The 19163-nt window shown below is 44.1% G+C and overlaps 2 protein-coding genes across 5 annotated transcripts in view; one reads left to right on the top strand and one right to left on the bottom strand.

Moving 5' to 3' along the window:
* Nucleotides 1-1075: 1075 nt before the first annotated feature.
* Nucleotides 1076-7673, bottom strand: MED8 (mediator complex subunit 8). 4 transcript variants are annotated; one of them, XM_012648997.1, is made up of 8 exons: nucleotides 7655-7673; nucleotides 5889-6007; nucleotides 5051-5195; nucleotides 4383-4523; nucleotides 4111-4192; nucleotides 3151-3399; nucleotides 2216-2276; nucleotides 1076-1727 (listed from the first exon to the last, which is right to left on the bottom strand). In XM_012648997.1, the coding sequence occupies exons 1-8, from the start codon at nucleotides 7658-7660 to the stop codon at nucleotides 1679-1681; spliced, it is 852 nt and encodes a 283-aa protein (XP_012504451.1). In that variant the 5' UTR covers nucleotides 7661-7673; the 3' UTR covers nucleotides 1076-1678. The 4 variants fall into 4 exon arrangements, with proteins under 4 accessions (XP_012504451.1, XP_012504453.1, XP_012504452.1 ...); XM_012648999.1 differs by lacking the exon at nucleotides 1076-1727 and having other exon boundaries at nucleotides 1897-2276; XM_012648998.1 differs by lacking the exon at nucleotides 1076-1727 and having other exon boundaries at nucleotides 1897-2276; nucleotides 5051-5177; nucleotides 5889-6069; nucleotides 7655-7664.
* A 126-nt stretch (nucleotides 7674-7799) lies between these two features.
* The window catches only part of SZT2 (seizure threshold 2 homolog (mouse)), a 49968-nt gene continuing 38604 nt past the window's right edge, over nucleotides 7800-19163 (top strand). Inside the window, exons 1-4 of the mRNA XM_012649045.1 lie at nucleotides 7800-7887; nucleotides 17852-17977; nucleotides 18284-18457; nucleotides 18756-18926. Of these exons, the coding sequence (XP_012504499.1) occupies nucleotides 7861-7887; nucleotides 17852-17977; nucleotides 18284-18457; nucleotides 18756-18926 (498 nt within the window). The 5' untranslated portion in view covers nucleotides 7800-7860. The remainder of the gene's footprint in view (nucleotides 7888-17851; nucleotides 17978-18283; nucleotides 18458-18755; nucleotides 18927-19163) is intronic.

Below are 19163 nucleotides of genomic sequence, written 5' to 3'. Positions count from 1 at the left end.
AAGGCACAACCTCCAAGCAATACAGGGCATTCAGAAACAGAGGAATATTACCAAAGGAGGCTGAGAGAGTCACCTCTGCAAATCCTAAATCTGAGCAAGCAGGTCATGTCCTCTTCAAAGGAAATGCCATATATATTTCCCTCCTGAGGGAATAAGCGTTAGGGGTGAGAGATACATATTCTCCATTGAGGTGTTTTCTGGGCAGTATGAACCCCAAAGTGGGAGATCCTACAGAGGCTTGTGTACCCCAGAGAATTTTGAGGAGGGGATGGAAATGAGAGCATGTGGCCCCACAGTGACAAATATAGAGGTGAGAGTGCCTCCACAGTGTTTGCTTAAGGAGTGTTTGCTTAAGCACGCAAGATAGGTGACATCCTATGTTCCTCTTGGGGCAGGAGGACATTTCCACTCCTGGAGGACAAGGAATCCATTTCAGTAGTGCTGGGAATGAAGTCATATTAGCCAGGGACAACAAAGAAACTCAGGGTTGGTGCATTCAATAGGAGGGAATCTTTTGGTGGAATAAAGGACAGCAGTCACCAAAAGACAATCCAGGGGTTTTAGAGAAGCACAGCTTGAACTCTTTCCAGCATGACAGTTGGCTCTGACATTTCCAGTGGGAAGGGAAGAGATGAGAAGATAAAGAACACCTGAGAGAGCTGATGACCTGGACCCTTTGAGTGGAGGAAAGGTCTGGCATTGCCTCAGAGCTGACCACAGGACTCCCCTGATGCTGTGTATTGTGGTCAGTGAGCCTGTGGATACCACTTCTTGTCTTGATGGAACCAGAACAGATGTGACATCTGGGACCACTTTTCCAGTCCTTTGCTGCCACAGCCTGGCAGAATTCTGTTTGGCACTGAATAAATGCCAAAGTACCAGTGTGTGACAGAACAGAAAAAAGACAGCTGGAAGGTATGAGCAGGAAGGAAGTCTTAGGATTTTTAAACCAAAGCTAATTAAAGGTAAGAAAACTGTTAATGGAGAACAAATTAGAATTGCCTTGCAGCAAACTTCAAATTGTCTCTGATCCCTACGTGGTGCTCTCATAAACTGCTATCAGACAACCCTGAGCCAGTGAACATCAACTTAAATAACCTTATTCAGAGGAATCCTTTGGTCCACTTCTGCTGACTCAACCCCTGCCCCTACCCACAAACGAGTGCTAAGAAAGGCATCTTAGGCTGCATGTCCAAACTCACTCTGTTCTTCAACTTTATAAAAGCAGGCAAAGCTCCTGGGGGCTGCCCCATCCCACCATCAGTCCAGCTCCTGTTTGAGCCACAGGCTTAGTGGAATGGAGAAAAGCCATCCGGGTTAGAGTCCAGGAACTAGCCACTATTATGAGGACAACTAAATCCCAATGACAATGGGAAATGCAATGCCCCTCTCCCTCCAAAATAAGAAAAATCAATCCAGGGGAAGGGGCTTTTTCACGTGGTAGGGAAAAACTCTTTTTTATACAGTCCTACCTGGCAGAGGTACATCCTGAGAAATCACCCACCTATCAGCCCTTTGACATCATCCTTCATGTGTACAGGGTGGGGTAAAGGATAGGGGACTTTGTGCCTATTTCCCAGGTAAGAGCTGAATTGGCTTCTCAGAGGATGAAGAGCAGAGCAAGCCCGAGCTTCACCAGAGCTGTAGGTGGACAGTTTGGCCCAGCCCAGAAGCCTCTTCACCTGCAGCTTAGAGGGATAGCCATGATGGAACTTGGGCACGAAGGCCTGCAGAGACAGTGTAAGGACGCAGAGGCTGCTACAGTTTCTGGCAGCAGAAAATAAGCACAGACTTATTTGATCTTGTGTCCATTAGCTCACCATTGACATGAAGCAGTATCAGATCACGGTAAGTTCTGGATCAAGAATTGTGGAGGGTGGTAGGGAGAAGTGGCCATAGAAACTATCATTTATTGAATACCCATTATTTCATATACTGTGCTAAGTGCTTTACATTCATTTTCTCATTTTAATCCTCACAACAACCCTATGAGGTAGGTATTATTACCATTTACAAATGAGAAAACAGGCTCTGAAAAATTAGGTCACTTGCTCAAGGTCACACAGCTAGTCAGTGGTAGAGCTGGGATTTGTCTGTTGCCGAAAGCCCATGTTCTTTTTATTGTACCCATCTAGGTGGGCCTTGAGCAAAAGGTAATTTCACTGCTCAACTCTGCAAAGGGCATCTGGGAGCGGAGGTTGCCAGCCACATTCACCGCTGGTAGGGATGCATTGAAGCCGACTTGATATTGGTTTTTATTCCACTTGGCATTTTCCCTAAAAGAAACATGAAGAAAGACTTCTGAAGCAAAGTAAGACTCTCATGAAAAATCAGAAATGTGGTATCCTCAGGTTCCCTTCTGCCACTTCCTTTGTCATCTCAGAACCTCTGTGTGGTATCTGACCCGGGTTGGCAGAGATCAGAGGTGTAGTTCTTCACCCAGCTCTGTCCCTGAAGGTGTCTAGGAGGAAAGGAGTGATATGGGAGAATAGTGGGAGTGGTCAGATCACATCCCAGCAGTCTCCTGCTCATCCACTCCTGGAAAAGACAGCTAAACCTTTAGACCCCCATTTAATGTCACAGGTAAAAGACTACCATGTTCTCTCTTGTTCCAATTGTCCCTTTTCCTAGGCAGCTTGGAAGAAATACCTCTTCTAGTGGCTTACATCTATTATTTTCTCATAATTATTAAAAGTGAGCAGGAGAGAAGGCAGGAAGCCAAGAGCAAGAGTGACAGGATACAGAGAAAGGAATACATGTAGCACCGGGAAACTTGCCTGCTTGTCAATACCTGATGCACTTACCAAATGGTCTTGATTAAAGTCTGACCATTGATTTCGCTACCCAAGAAGAGACAATGACAACACGCCTAACATCCAGAGTAAATGAGACTGAAGGATAGTTGTGAGAGAGACGTGAGATGGGGATGGGAGAGGAGAGCAGTTTCTGTTACTCAGATTTCTTCCTCACTCTCTGGTGCCTGTTGCAGAGTGTCAGATGAGATTTTTTACTTCTGAAAATTGTTTTCTGGGTCATGGTACAAAGGAGAAAATCTCCAGGCCTGGGGATGAATGCTGGGGTCCCAGATAATCTAGTTTTTTCCCACTCCCCTGCTCAAAATCAACTACATTTCAACTCTTGCTACCTTACCTGGTTGACCTGCTTGAGCCATCTGCACCCCACTGAGCATTGGCTGCTGCTGGCTTGGAGCTCCTGCCATCTGCACCTGCTGTAATCCTGATGCTCCTGCAAGGATTGTCCCGGCTCCTGGCTGGCCTGGCTGGCCAGGGCCACTGCTACCTGAAGGTCTCCAATTAGACAGTCCCTTCCCAAAGGCAACAGCTGCCACCAAGGCATTGGTGTCTGCAGGGTTAAAGGTCTGCTTGTTCGGCCGAAGACCTGAAGAAAAAGCAAGTGGGAACCCTGAAGAATGCCTCTGGCCTGGAACCGAACCTAGCAGCTGGAAGACCAGTGTGAATGCCAAGGTTTGGAGTCCTGACTTCAGCATCTAGACTCCCTCGCAGCACAGAGGAAGAGCCAGGGGACCCCCAAACCTATCTTAGAAGTCTCCCTTCTCACTGTCTCCATTTCCTCCACCTGCTCCAAGGCTGGCCTTAAGTACAAAAGGCTAACAGAATGGATGCAAACCCTTTCCTAAGCAGTTCATTCTTTTTTTTTTTTTTTTTTTTGAGACAGAGTCTCACTGTGTTGCCCGGGCTAGAGTGCTGTGGTGTCATCCTAGCTCACAGCAACCTCAAACTCCTGGGCCCAAGCGATCCTTCTGCCTCAGCCACCCCAGTAGCTGGGACTACAGGCATGCACCACCATGCCTGGCTAATTTTTTCTATGTATTTTTAGTTGTCCGATTAATTTCTTTCTATTTTTAGTAGAGACAGGGTCTCGCTCTTGCTCAGGCTGGTTTCAAACTGCTAAGCTCAAACAATCCGCCCGCCTCGGCCTCCCAGAGAGCTAGGATTACAGGCGTGAGCCACCGCGCCCAGCCAGCAGTTCATTCTTGTGTCCTAACTTTACTACTACCAAAGCCACCATTCCTATTCCAGTGCTCTTATACACCTCTCCCTCTCCATTTTGCCACCAGTCCCTCCATACCTCCACTCTCTGATTCTCGCTCCTCTTTGCTGATTTTCTCCAGAAGATTTGAGCACATTTTGTTCAAGCTCTGGATCTGCTTCTGTAACATATGGAAATTTGTGCAGAGATTAGAGTAAGTAGGAAATGACATGGAGAAGTTTATTCCTTGTGCTCTTCCAGAGGCAACTTATATATAACCAACTGTGTATCCCTACTAGACAGGAATGGTAATGCCTAGCTGCTCATGATGGGACAGGGACGAGGGCAGCAGGGCAGTTACTCAGTCCAACCTGAGCCGCATCGGCACCAATGCGGGCAGCATCTGTCGTCAGTTGCTTCTCCTGCTCTTCAACCTCAGGGTCAGGCTTGGTTCTCAGATGGTCAGGGACTACCTCATGGCTGAAAACAGGCACCCGTCCTTCAGTCTGCCGCTGTAACACACAGATTTTATTGATCCTACTATGCACTCAAGAAGATTCAATCTGGCCTGATACACAGTCCCTTCCACAGGCAAACAGTGCATTTTCAGGGAAAACACAACCTGAGATGCAATATCTAGCTTCCTAGGATACTGCCCCCTTCATTCCCATCTGTCATTTCTGTCTTCTCATACTGCTATCTCTATCAGACCTAGAGGCAAATTAAACTACCTCTCTCTGCTACATTTTAATCAAAGACTGGAATAGACAGTCACAAAAGGAGACTTTTTGGCTTGAGATAGACACTGGAGGAGAAAGGTCTCTGCCTTGGTGCCACAGGCCTCAGGTTATTACGGCACTATTTGGGAGTGCTCCCCCACCTCCAGAAGGACAAAAAGGCCTCAAAAATGCAGCCTTTGCTTCTTATTCCCACACACTACTCCACATTCAGAACTTCTAGAATAACTAATGAACAACTGTGGTCTAGGCTCTCATCCAATAACTTAATTTCCCAAGTTGTACCCTTTTCCTCCTCTTACCATGAGATCTTCATCTCGGTCTGGGGACAACACCAGAGGGATGATGACCTGGTTACGGAACAGTGGTGTCTTTTCATGCTTCAAGACCTTGTTCAGAGTGTTCAACTGTCCAGAGAGCAGGGCAAAGCTGTCCAGGACAGAGGGCCTGGTGGTGGTAAGAAGGTGTCAGAATGTTCTACCCCTTCCCTGGAGTGGTTGCCAGTAGTCTCGAAAGGGTCCTTCAGACTAGGAACACCCAGACTCACCCCAAAAAGTCTCATAGTCCTATAACTAGCCTAGGTGAGAACCAGATTGGCTAACAGGGATGATGGGGTTGGGAAAGAAGGGCACACTACACTTTCAGTTTCTGACACTGATGTGGAAAAAAGGCAGTTCATTGTCTGAATGAGGGTAAGGAATAGTGGCAAAATAGGAGTGAACCATGGCTACACTATTACCACTAAAAAGTTAGAAACTGTGTAAAAGTCACTTTTCCAGCCTGGAAATAGGATCCACACTTCCAGAGTAGGTTGGATTTAAAAGATTCAGCCACATCTGTGGCAAGAGATCCAGGATGAATAGAGCTGTAGTGGGAGGACCCATTGAGGGAGGACCTCCTCACTAGAGAAGTCACAAGGCAAGAATTAGAAGCTAGAAAGAACCTCGGTTGAGAAACTGAGCATTTCTCTACTTCCTTGCCATGGAACCCACTTGTTAAATGTTGCGAAACCCAGCTCTTTCCAAATCTAAAGATGTTTGCAAACTGATAAATGGTTACATCATTGGAAATGACCTATCCATCAGAAGGCCTGCCCCCCCACCCATGGAACCTTACCCAGCTTGCCCTGGCAACCCTTACCAGGTCAGCCTGTCATACTCGTTCTCCAACTTGTAAATGAAACTCCCCAGTGAGTTCTTCAGATCAGCCACTTGACTCAGCAGTGCATCTAAGGATGCCTCAAGCTGCTTCTCCTCCCTCTGCATCAACAGGAACAGTTGGTTACCCAGATAGACATGGACATGACACATACAGAGGAAGGCTAAAAAGCTAGACTGTGCAATGCCAGTCAGGTAACACAGGATCTCATTGGCATAGGATAGCCAGGTTGTTTTCTATCTTTCATATTTGGGTTACAGACAGCATCAACCCTTAGACTTTTCAACCTGTTCACCTGACCCTAAGTCCTCCCACCAACTGATTCCTTTCTCCCATCGTAAGCCATGCCTGGTTTTTCTCTGTATTAGGTACACCCTACTCTCCCTCATTAATGAGGGAGACCTAATGCAGACCTAATGCATGGGGTTCAATATCTCACATGCACCTCTGAAACACATGTACTCCAGCTTCCTCTGTCCTAGAATCTGCCTTATGAACCTGGATGTTCTCGTCATCAAAACGACTTCTGGGAAATCTGCCTACTCATGAAGGTTTCTCTGAATACCAACCTTGCACTCCCCTCTGGCTTCCTCCCACCCACCACCTCTTGGCATTTGATGTTTCAACCTTCTCCTTGCTGAATTAATTTGCACTTGTTTATCTCTATGTCAATATTCCTGTGCCTCTTTCTAGAGCTCAGTCAACCCATAGACATTTACTGAGAGACTACCAGGTACAAGAAACTAAGTGACAATGAAAAAACAAACAAACAAAAACCTGCATGTGCTCCTAGCCACTAGACAATTTTTTTTTTCTTTAAGATAAAGTCTCGCTCTATTGCCCCAGCTAGAGTGCAGTGGCATTGTCATCATAGCTCACTGCAACCTCGAACTCCTGGGCTCAGGTGATCCTCCTGTCTCGGCCTCTGGAGTTAGCTGGGACTACAGGTGTGTGCCACCACACCCAGATATATTTTTCTATTTTTAGAAAGTGAGATGGGGTCTCACTCTTGCTCAGGCTGGTCTCAAACTCCTGATCTCAAGCAATTCTCCTGCCTCAGCCTCCCAGAGCGCTAGGATTACAGGCATGAGCCACCGCACCCTACTAGACAAACAATTTTAAATGCAGGAGGTCTGCAAAGCATTTCCTTCCCATCTGTGGTCTCCTGTTTTACTTCACTTCTTCACCCTTAACAACTATCGGGCACAGGCTGGGAAGAATGATGCGAAACTGTCCTGCAAACCCGCCAATGTGCCTGACAGGAGCTTGATCCTGGGTTCCACCATGGCTTCAGTTTATAAACCGGTTAACTTTGGGCCACAGCGGCCCACAATTCCTTCACCTCCTCGGGCTTCTCTCCAATTATAGATCCCCTGTTATGTATGCATCCAACAGCGCAGGACAGGGCCGGAGCCAACCCACCACTTTCTTGAGCCGTCTTCTTGAAGTGAATCTCAGCCTTTCCAAATTACAACCTAATCCCTTCCTACACGCAAGCAAGACAGTGGTGCCTCCTCCTTCCGTATTTAGCCGGAGTCTGTCTCTCTCCTGTCATCCGGGCTCCGCCCCCACCTCTCATCTGCGCCGCTCCCTCTTCAGTTGGCCTCGTCCTCCATCCCACGTTCCTTATCAGCCGCGAAGTCTGCCCTCCCCTCTCAGTGTCAATTCTTCAAGTTCCTCAGCTAGCCCACTCTCGGTCCCGTTACCTGAAGCTAGCCAGCAACTAGTAAGCCCAACGCAATTCTCACCTGCATTGCGGCAGCCCTGCAAAACACCTCCTCTTCCGTTTTCCCAGACGGCAAGCGCCTCTGAGAGGGCTTCGATCACCAATCAGAAGACTTGGAACTCGGCCCTCCCACTCACTTCCGGTTCCTGCCGGGAGTCGAAGTAGCCAGGTCAGGGGTCAAGTGTGGAGCACTCTCACTGGCCCGGGCCGGCGCGGGAGGGCTGTGTGATGGCCTCGGAGCGCCCGGAGCCGGAGGTGAGGGGCGGACGGGCACAGCACTGGGCCCCGAGATCCTTGGGGGAGGGTCCGGAGGGCAGGCGTGGCATTGGCCTCCTCCGGGTCTAGGGCTGGCCGGGCCGCGTAGCCTCTCTGCAGGGACCCGGCCCATCCTTGAAGGCCCAACAATCAAACCTTCTCCCCGCGGTCCGCTGTTTCCTGGGGGCTGGAGGAGAAACTCTTCATTTTGTTTTGGGGTTTTTTTACTGAAATTTCATCCGCGTCTCAGACTCTTTGACTTCATGATAGTGGTATTAACAAAACCTGTGTTTTGATTTCTGTTGCAGTTTCAGTGGGCAACACGGCAATAGACTGACTTTGCCGGTTTCTGCATTTCTTCAAGCATTGGAATGCCATAAACAGCATGAATTAATTTAGTTCTAACGCTCATGCTTTTGGAAAAGCAGCTTTAGTTTCATGAAAAAGCCTTTGACTGGAACTGAAAGCTTTTTCCAATATCAGCGCTGTTATGTAGCTAGCTGTCTGTGTAACCTCGGGCAAGTCTTAACTTCCTGGATCCTGTTTCCTTCTTTATAAAATATTTGCCTTATAGTGTGTTGTGAGGATCACATGTGTCAAACCAGAAACGGCATATGAGGTAGTCTTTAGATGCAAAGGACCATACAAGGAACTTTATATACATTGTGTCATTCAGACTTGTGCAAGAAAGTTGGCAATATCCATTTTCATTTACAGAGAAGAAAACTGAAAAGTGAGAATGGTTGAGTACTTTACCCAAGTGCTACTTAGCTGGAGAGTAGCAAAGTTTTGGAGTTAGGAGATCTGAGCATAAAATCTCAGATTTGAATAAAAGAAAACACCACTAGGAGAGGTGCTAAGTACTACGAGAGAATATAGTAGTAGGTGGGAAGGGTGAGGGATGTGTATAATGATACAAATAGTAGTCATTACTTATTGAATACTGCATGCCAGGCAGGAGTCTAAGCACTTTACTGATATCAGTTAATCCTCTCAACCCTCTGAAGTGGAACTATTATCTAACTACCAAAGTTACACAGCTAGTAAGTATTAGAGCCAGGACTCCAAAACAGGTAGTCTGGCTCCAGAACTTGTGTTCTTAACCATAATGTTTATAGTATAAATAATAAAGTAGCCATAGGATGGTAAATCTCCAGTTCATTGGGATTTGGTGTGATAAGACCCAAGATTGAATATGGTTGTAGGAAACCGTGCCTTATTTAAAAGACTCAGACATGTTCACAGGTGGTAGAATAGCCCATGCATCAGAAATGTCGATATTGAGAAGAACCATGAAACAATTTGGAATATGTTTCGTTATGGATTAAAATGAGAGGAAATGGAGGGATGTTGTGTGGAAATGCAGCATACCTTTTATACAGATAGTCTAAAATGGCACTGTCCTGTAGAAATCTAATGCAAGCCAAATATGTCATATTAAATTTTCTAATAGCAACATAAAAAGTAACAAGTGAAATGAATTTTAGTGATTTATTTAACCCAATATTTCTAAAATGTCATTTCAACATGTAATAAATATAAAAAATTATGAGATATTTAGCATTCTTTTTTTGTACCAAGTCTTTAAAATCTAAGGCCGGGCGCGGTGGCTCACGCCTGTAATCCTAGCACTTTGGCAGGCCGAGGCTGGCGGATTGTTTGAGCTCGGGAGTTCGAGACCAGCCTGAGCAAGAGCGAGACCCCGTCTCTACCAAAAATAGAAAGAAATTAATTGGACAGCTAAAAATATATAGAAAAAATTAGCCGGGCATGGTGGCACATGCCTGTAGTCCCAGCTACTCGGGAGGCTGAGGCAGTAGGATTGCTTGAGCCCAGGAGTTTGAGGTTGCTGTGAGCTAGGCTGACGCCATGGCACTCTAGCCCGGGCAACAAAGTGAGACTCTGTCTCAAAAAAAAAAAATCTGGTGTTGTATTTTACACTTACAGCACATCTCATTTTGGACTAGCAACATTTCCAGTGCTTAATAGCCCCACAGGAAAGTGGTTACCATATTGAACAGTGCAGATCAAAGGTAATTTCCAGTCAAGATACAAAATCGTAGGAGTCTCATTCAGCCAAAAGTTAAGCATTCATTAAGTTTTTGATTTACATTTCTGAAAATTTTATCAGAAGGTAAAAAGAGTGAAGAGTTCTAGCCCTGGGGGTAATAAAGTGACTTAATTTTAGTGTTGTTAGGATCCCAAGAGAGAAAGATTGGGCATAGTCAGATTTAGGAAATCCTTCATTCATCAGATACTTGAAATATTTTATGAGTGTTACTGTGGACTGAGAATTGTGCTAAGTATCAGGGTGGATACACAGCAGCGTAAGACAGACATGTTCCCTGTCTTTGTGGAGTAAACAAGCACTAAGATAATAAGTGCTGTAAAGGAGTGAGTGAGGGTGTGTAACAGAGGATCTTAACCCACTCTTTTAAGAAGACAGGGGATTATGGATCAGGAAGACTTCTCAGAGGAATGACATTTAAGCTGAGGCCTGAAGAATAGATTATAAGAAGAAGCCAAAGCATTATAGGCAAAAGGAATGGTGAAGATCTTGAGGTGAGAAGGAGCTTGGAGCCTTCAGAGAACTGAGAGGAAGCAGCTCATAATGTGACAATGAGAATAGCTAACACTTACTGAATGCTTACTAAGTATCTAATACTCATAAAATTTTCATAAAATGGACACTATTATTATCCCTGTTCCACAGATGAAGAAACTGAGACTTAAAATCTCTATGCCAAAGCCAAATAGTTAATAAGCAGCAGGACCAGCATTTGATCCTAAGGGCTCTAACACTAGAATGCATGCTATTAGCTGAAGGGGGTATTGGTGAGAGAGAAGGCTGGTGAAGAAGATACAACTCAAAGCCATGATAGAGGTAGGACTTTGGAAGGCAGCTATGCTCATCACTATACCACCAACGCTGGCACAAGGTAGGACTTTGGTGTAAAGTGGTAAGGAGGCTTCAGCCAGTTTACAGGAGAAAAATCTACATTATTGTATGGGAGTATGTTAACAGAAGATAGCACAAGGGTTAGTTAGACAGCACAAAGATTAGAAAAGGCTCAAAAAATAATTTAGACCTTAATCACAAAAGGACAGGTGCAAAAAACAAAACAAATTAATGAGATGGACCATGTTTCATTCATCCTGGCATACGTAGTATGCAGCACAGTGCCTGGTAATGTTTTATTCATTACAAATTGTATAAATGGTATGTAGGCCTCAATAAATGTTCCAAAGAATGATAACCTTCCTCTTTCCTGTTCTGACTCTCCTGTTGAATTGCAACATCCCTATGAAGATATTCTTATCCACATGTTATGAATGAAGAAATGGAGGCCTGGAAAAATTAAGTAACTTGTCCAAGGTCACCTACATAGCAAGTAGTAATAGAGCCAGATTAGAATCCAGGTCTCTGACTCCAAAACCCTGCTTTATCTTTGCCAGACTACTCCAAGAGTACTGTACATCAGACTCAAAGGGGATTACTGTTGGGGACTCGAAGCTCCATATGAGTGCAGATGCTGCGAGAACTAATTCGGGATTCTCAAATGTTAATCTGGAAGAATCGCTTGGGGAATTTGTAGAAATGTAGATTCCTGAGCCCCATCAACTCTGAATTCACTTGGTCTGGGGTGGTGCCCAGGGCCCGAATTGGCATTTTAATAAACACCTCAGGTGATTTTGACACAGCTGGTCCTTGGATCCCTCTTTGAAAAACATTATTCTAGCTCCTTAAATTATTAAATCTTCTGGTTCTGATATGTTACATCTTGAAAGCAAAAACCTAAAGATGATGGTTTTTTGTTGTTTTATTTTTTTAGAGATAGGGTCTTGCTCTGTTGTTCATGCGGGAGTGCAGTGGTGCGATCACAGCTCACTAACCTCAAATTCCTGGGTTCAAGGGATCCTCCTGCCTCAGCCTCCCAAGACATGTTCCACCACACCCAGATAATTTTTTTATTTTTTGTAGAGATGGTGTCTGGCTATGTTACCCAGGCTGGTCTCAAACTTCTGGCCTCAAGCCCTCCTCTTGCCTTGGCCTGCCAAAGTGCTGGGATTACAGGCATGAGCCACCATGCCTGGCCTCAAGAAATGATGTTTTGAAAATATGGTTGTTGATTTTGAAGGATCATATGTAAGGGGAAATGCTGCAAGAACGCCAGGCAAATGTTAGGCACAGGTTCCTGGTTTCAGAAAGGTGGATTCTTTAAGAACTGACTGATGAACTAGATTTCATTTTGGCTTTGGATAATCCATCATTCAAAATAATCTTCAAGGCAAAGTGGAGAAATGAAAGCTGTACAGTAGTGAAATTTAGTGGCCTGCTAATAATTGGAGGAAAGCTTTCTAATAGCACTCTGTCCCCCATTTGATTTACCCCCATTCCCTCCTCACTAATCAAACCCTGCTCAACCTTCAGCATCATGTTCTCCTAAAGTACTAGCCTAGGCCAGGTTACTTTGTTATTTGTTGTCATAGAACCACATTCTTATCTCTTGGAGCACTTAATTAGTTTGTAATAATACAATAATTACAGTGATTATTTGATTAGTGCTTTTGTCCTCCATTATAAAGTAAGTTTTATGAGAGCAGGGAATACATATTTTTGCTTTCCATTGTATCCTTAGGATCTTGCCTAGTGCCTAGCATGTAGCAGGCTCTCTATAAATTTGTTGACTGAATGAATGAATGCATGCTTACTTTGCCTTTGTCCTTTCTGGAGTTGGATGAGGACCAGATGGCATTCTGATCAAATTAGCAGGGAAATTAAGCTGGAGAGATTTACTAAAAGGAGCAACATTCTAAGCTTCACAATAGAATAATAGAGTGAATTTATCCAAAGTGATAGAACTAATTGAATAATTTTATGTGTCCAAAAAAGCCAGCTGCATGAGTACAGAATGGGGGATGTGTCTCAGCAGCACAAGTCAGAAAGTCTTGGAGGTTTTCTGAGTCAACAGTATGGTAAAGCTTCAAGAAAAGCAAATATAACCTAAAAGAATCTGAATTTATGACCTTACCTGGGTATTATGTTCCATTCTGGCCCCTGTATTTTAAATTGAAAAGTAGACCAGCCTGAGTTTATTCATGGGCATGTAATGTAAGATATAAAATAGGAAACTTGAAACTATGCCATTTGAGACATATTTAAAGAACTCAGAGATGTTTATTCTGGAGAAGCAAAGACTTAGGGCTGTCATCACATGTTTGATAAACTCTTCTTTGGCAGAGGGTCAGACTTTCTCCGTGTATCTTTAGGAGGTAAAACCAAAAGTGGGTTAGAGAAGAGAACAGATTTCAAGAATGGGTCAAGATAGTATCAGGAAGACAAATTCTGGCTCTGTGTGAGGACATTTCCAAAAATGCCAACTGAATGGGGGTGAGTATAAAAAGCTGAAGTGAATGGCTATGTAGGACTTCTTCAAAAGACTGACTCAAAAGAAGCAAACAGCAATGTCTTGTTATTACTAATATGTGCATTTATACAGAACTTTTTACAAGGTGCTTTTCACACATCATCAGGGTAGGTGGTGGCATTTTATATTATAGAAGAGGAAACTGAACTCAAGCCCAGAGTCTCAGCTATCAAATCAGACTTTCTTTCCATAACACTGTTCTTCCTTCTAAAACACATCTAACGGAACCTAAAGCAAATCCGTTAGAACCCCCACTCCTGCTGCCCCTAGGATTCAGAAATAGTAAAAGAAAAGGAATACTAGAAAAGAAAATACTAGTGACAACCTGGTAAAAATGACTTTTGTGGAAGCAAAGGAAAAATCCAAACAATAGAATATGTTAATTTTTCCATAAAGTGGTTGAGGAAGGATGGGAACTCTTCAAAAACAAAAAACAGATGTTGATAAAAGATTGAAAAAGTAGGAATCATCAGTAAGAAATTAAGAACATAGCTGGAAACAGAAGAGAGTAAATATAGCATGTAAGAGCAATTTCCCTCATTCCTACATTCATTCAACAAATATTATTTGAACACTTAATATGTCTTAGCAATGTGCTAGGTACTAGGGTTACAGCAAGGAACAATATATAGACTTGGCTCCTACCTCCCTGGAGCTTCCAGACTTGTGGGAGAAACAAACGTTAAAAAGTATGCAAATGCTTAAACTCTGGTAGGTGCTTTGTGAATGCCTAACAAAGGGTCCTAATTTAGTGCAGATAGTCATGGAAAGGTTCACTTATTAAACCCAGATTTGCCAAGATTTTAGTGCTAGAAGATAGGGTGACTAAGTGCCCCAACTCTGTCCTTATAAGTGCTGACCCACAGACATGTGCTGGCCCTCCTTTTAACCCTGGCCCAGTATGGGCCAAATCTCTTTTTCCTTGGTTTTTCCTTGCATAGCTGAAACAGACTGGCACTTGAAAGGTTTTTTTTTTTTTTTTTTTTTTTGAGACAGAGTCTCACTGTGTTGCCCAGGCTAGAGTGCCGTGGCATCATCCTAGCTCACAGCAACCTCAAACTCCTGGGCTCAAGCAATCCTTCTGCCTCAGCCTCCTAAGTAGCTGGGACTACAGGCATGTGCCACCATGCCCGGCTAATTTTTTCTATATATCTTTAGTTGTCCAATTAATTTCTTTCTAATTTTAGTAGAGACGGGATCTCGCTCTTGCTCAGGCTAGTTTCGAACTCCTGAGCTCAAACAATCCGCCCGCCTCAGCCTCCCAGAGAGCTAGGATTACAGGCGTGAGCCACCGCAACCGGCCAAAAGAAGGTTTTTACTAAATACCAAAGAACAAAAGGAAAATAGTGCATACACTAGCATTAAGATGGTCTTACCTTAAGAAGAGTTGTACTATTTATGATTAGTTTTAAGTGTCCAGTTTGCTTTGTTTCTTAGAACATAAGGTGAATTCACTTATTTAGCAAAATTGTATTGAACATCCTATGTGCCGGGCACTGCACTAGGCTCTGGGGATAGAGTAACAAACAAAAGGACAGCTAAATTAGGATATCCTTCCTGTTCTGATAACACTCTGAGCCCCAAACCATCCTTTTTTAGATAAGAACTTTGGCAGGATCCAGCATAGTCAACACACACTGTCATACCCGCACCAGCTAAGTCAAACATGAAGGAGAGGTTGCCTGGTTTATGAGAGAGAGTATCCCCCCCCCGCAAGACCAAGGGTCAGAGAAAGAAAGGGCAAGTAATTGCTGTGATTTCCTTCCTTAGACACCTTTTCTGTTTTTAGGAGTGTGGCAATGAGAGTGTATACAGTTTGATCGGACCTTTTGAGGGGGAGGGGTTTTAAGAATGATAGTAATAACTGTCTCTAGTTTTTCTAGCTAACTTGGAAGTCATTCAGCAACATACTAGTTTCTAATTCTACCCTGATCATCCTTCACACCTTCCTTTTTGTTACTTTACTCCTATGTCCTCACTTGCAATTAATCACCATTTCTTGTCTGTCCTATCCTAAAGACCCCTTGAAATGCAACTAAGTTTACTCTTTAGTATGGCTGAATTTGGGGGGTTTTTTTCCCCATAACAAGACTTTCTCAATGAAAGGCGGTGATGGTTTTGCATTCTAGCACTGTCTTGTATTATCTCATCAAGGACCGCTCTTAAACAGTTAACAGAATGGCTACTTTGAGTAGCTCTGGTCTAAGCTGCTATTGTCTCCCCTGGTCATTAGTGGGTCTTTCTGAATCACATCATAGCCAGAGGGAGTTTTTTAAAAAGCAGATATAATTACTGCCTTACTGAAACCCCTCAGTAGTTTGACCTTCCTCTTAGGGTAAAATCCAAAATCTAGCCAGGGCCCACCTCAGCAATGTTGGGAAGCAGTATAGAGAGTGGTATTTTCCAAAGTGTGATTTTAGATGTTATAGAGACATAACAAAAAATAATATGGAATCACAGAATATTGATGTTTATTGTCTTTTTGTCTTTCTGATTATGTCAAAGCATCCTTTCAGCTTATTGCCCCCATCATGTTCCTTGTTTTAACTGCTCTAAATCTTTTCTGCTTTTAAGTCCCCAGTTTGATCCACTTGTTACTCTCAGTAGATGGGCTTTGCAGCTCAACAGGCCTTGGTTTGACTTCTGACCCTATACCCACTACTTAAGTTAAATCTCTTAACTTTTCTGGACCTTGGTTTTCTTCTGGCAAATGTTTTATTGTGAAGATTGAATGAGCTTACTTGGAGACCCTAGCGTAGTACCTGGTAATAATCTGTAATAGTTAACTTTTATTATGTTCTTACCAAGTGCACTGTGCTGAGCACTTCGTATGCATGATTTCCCTTGATGCACATAACAGCACTTAAGATTTGTGTTAGGATTATCTTCATTTTACAAATGAGGACGCTGAAGCTTAAAGAGGTTGAATACCTTTTCCACAATCTCACGGCTAATAAGTGGCAGAATTGGGATTCAAACCCAGGCTGGATCTGAAATTCTTGCACTTACCTTCTATGGAGTACTATTGGATATACCTTAGGTGCCCCATAGATGTGAATTCCTCCTCCTTGCCTTCTACTGTCATCCTTGCCATTTCCCAGTGCCTGTTTCTGTATCTTTTTACCCTTGCCTTCGGTCTTGGAGAAGAAGAAAGACTTTCTACATCTTTAGTTGTCTACACTCTTCTCTGATATCAGTCGCCCTCCATTATTGCTTTTCCAGGGTTATTTCCATCTCCGCTCCATGTACATTTCCCCATTTTGGGAAAAAAAATTATTCACTTCCTTTCAACATTAAGTTTCTCAATAGGCAGTCATTAACTTCTGTTTATTTCTCCTCTACTACTTGCTCTTTAATTCTTGCAGCTTGGTGTTCTTCCTTTCACTAATCAGGGACACAGGAGGAGAAATTTGCCATTTATCTAGAATAAGCAAGAGTAAGGGAGTAAGGAATGTTACAGATAAGGATTAATTAGGAAGAGACATTGGGGAAGTTTAGACCAGACGACCTTTATTTTCTCTGTGAACAGTAGGCAAGTTTATATGCTGCAAGTGAGGGGGTTGAGAGATCGGAAAACCTTATGTGGGTTTCTGACCAAGGAGAAGTCGAAGGACTGGTGAAGGCCTGCTAGAGTTGGTACCACTGGCAAAGCGACACATTTCTTTCTGTCAGAGTGCAGCTGCCATGGTATAGGTGTGAGTGAGGGGGAATGTCAGATTCATCCCAAGGCAAGGTTTGGCAGGGCTTGTGCAGTGGAAGGAAGAGGACAAGGGAAGTGGGCAAGGGAACTGGTGCTTGTTAGAACATTGTTAAAGTGACCACTTATGAAGCATTGGAGGGAAGGAACTAGAGTGTTGACAACTGAGAAGTACGTGAGTAGAGACTGTGACCCACAGAAGTTTGATGTATATATATTTTTTAAGAGACAGGGAGGGCAAGGGCATGATCATAGCTCACTGTAACCTCACCCTCCTGGGCTCAAGCAGTCCTCCCACTTCAGCCTCCCAAGTAGCTGGGATTACAGGCATGAGCCACCGTCCCCAGCCAGAGGTTTGATTTTGAGGTATTCAGGAGGCTTGCCATTCACTCAGTGAAGACTGCATCAGTGCCTGCTGTTGTCGGGACTTATTAGGAGCAACTGCCTGGCATTCATTTAGTGTGTCAGGGACTTATTAAGTATCTACTCTGTCGGAAGCAATTTGCCAAACACAGGGCACAAAAATAGAATAAGACTTAATTCCTGCCCTCAAGAGCATATAGTTTATAGGAGAAACTCACATAAACGCTTGTGGAAACGTAATGTAGAAAGATGACTTCATCTGCATAAGGGTCTGTATAGGGCAAATGGGAACAAAGTTGAGAATTGACTCCCTGGGAACACCTTGCGTGGAAGTGGGGGTAAACTTTTCACCTCTGCTGCCTTGCCTGTCACTTACAGATTGGGATATCCTTGAGCAAGTTACTTGCACAATGATCTGTATATTTTAGGAACTCAGTGCCATTTGTTAGATTCACAAATGTCTCTTTGTCCCCAGGTGGAAGAAGCTGGGCAGGTGTTCCTGTTAATGAAAAAGGATTATCGAATCTCCCGAAATGTTCGCCTGGCTTGGTTCCTCAATCATCTGCATCAAACTGTGCAGGCTACACCCCAGGAAATGCTGGTGAGGTCTAGAGACAGGCAGTATATAAGGGGCCGGCCCAGAAGGTTTTGTTCTTTAGGAGGGTGCTAGAAACAGGAGGGGAGACTAACTCTCAGGGTTCTAAGTCAGGGAGGGGCAAGTGGCTTTGCCCATGAGATGATGAAAAAATTTTTAAATAATTTTTCTCCATAGTGGGGGAAGAGTTTATGGTTGTGTTGAGGAAGGTGGAGCCAATGGTGTGTCATTTTGGATATAGAAGGCAGGTGCTGGGAAGAAAGGGGTGACTCTTTCCTGACCCTTTCCTTTTCTTTTCATCCTAATTGTCAGCATCAGTCTGAGCAAGAGTTGGAAGTGCTCAGTGTCCTTCCACCTGGGTGGCAGCCAGATGAACCAGTAGTCCCAAGGCCATTCCTCCTCGTACCTTCTACCCAGATCACCTTCCTGGCTTGGCAATATCGATTTGTCATTGAGCTGGACCTTAGCCCATCTACTGGTATTGTGGTATGTGGTTGGAGGGAGACAATGGGAAGAAAAATGGGGCAGAGGGTGAGGAAGAGAGGGAGAGGCCTAGGGGAAATGAAAAATGATCCCAACCTACTATTGTAGAAAGAAGACAGGCTTATAAAGGAATGGTGGCGAGTTTAAAGACAGATCCCATTCCACGTGTGCCACTGTATTTGTGGGTGTGATCAACCATAAAATAAGCGTCCTACTGACCCACAGAAGCTGCTTGCTTCTGCCCTCTGCTTAGGGCTGCCTTTGGACCCCCTTGACAGATCTTTCTCTGCATTGCCCTCAGGATGATTCCACAGGGGAGATCTTGTTTGATGAAGTTTTCCATGCCCTGTCTCGCTGCCTGGGTGGGCTGCTTCGGCCCTTCCGAGTGCCTGGGTCTTGCATCGACTTCCAGCCTGAGATCTACATAACTATCCAGGCCTACTCCTCAATCATTGGCCTACAGTCCCACCAGGTATTGTTCTTCTCTCTAAGTTTGTACCCTCAGACCAAGTTTCTTGTTGTCACTGACCAAGCCCTTATCCTATCTACTGTTCGTGCCAAAGTCCCCAGCTCTGCTGGCTTCTTGAACCCATTTCCTAGTCATCCCCATGGTCTCTCTCCCCTTGAGAAGAACCAGTTTCTCTGGTCTTAAAGGATCTTCCCATAGGCTTTAGGTCAGCTGGTATTGATTGGACAAACACTACTCTCA

The sequence above is a fragment of the Propithecus coquereli genome, unplaced genomic scaffold, assembly GCF_000956105.1.
Source record: "Propithecus coquereli isolate 6110/MARCELLA unplaced genomic scaffold, Pcoq_1.0 Scaffold299, whole genome shotgun sequence".
NCBI lineage: Eukaryota > Metazoa > Chordata > Mammalia > Primates > Indriidae > Propithecus > Propithecus coquereli.
This window is presented reverse-complemented; position numbering and strand designations above follow the sequence as displayed.

Bases quoted from the DNA above. Each gene is read 5' to 3' on its own strand.
- MED8 (XM_012648997.1), bottom strand. The intron at 4,193-4,382 runs GTTGGACTGAGT...CATATGTTACAG, and splicing joins TTGGTGCCGATGCGGCTCAG to AAGCAGATCCAGAGCTTGAA. The intron at 2,277-3,150 runs GTAAGGTAGCAA...TGTTTCTTTTAG, and splicing joins GGCTCAAGCAGGTCAACCAG to GGAAAATGCCAAGTGGAATA.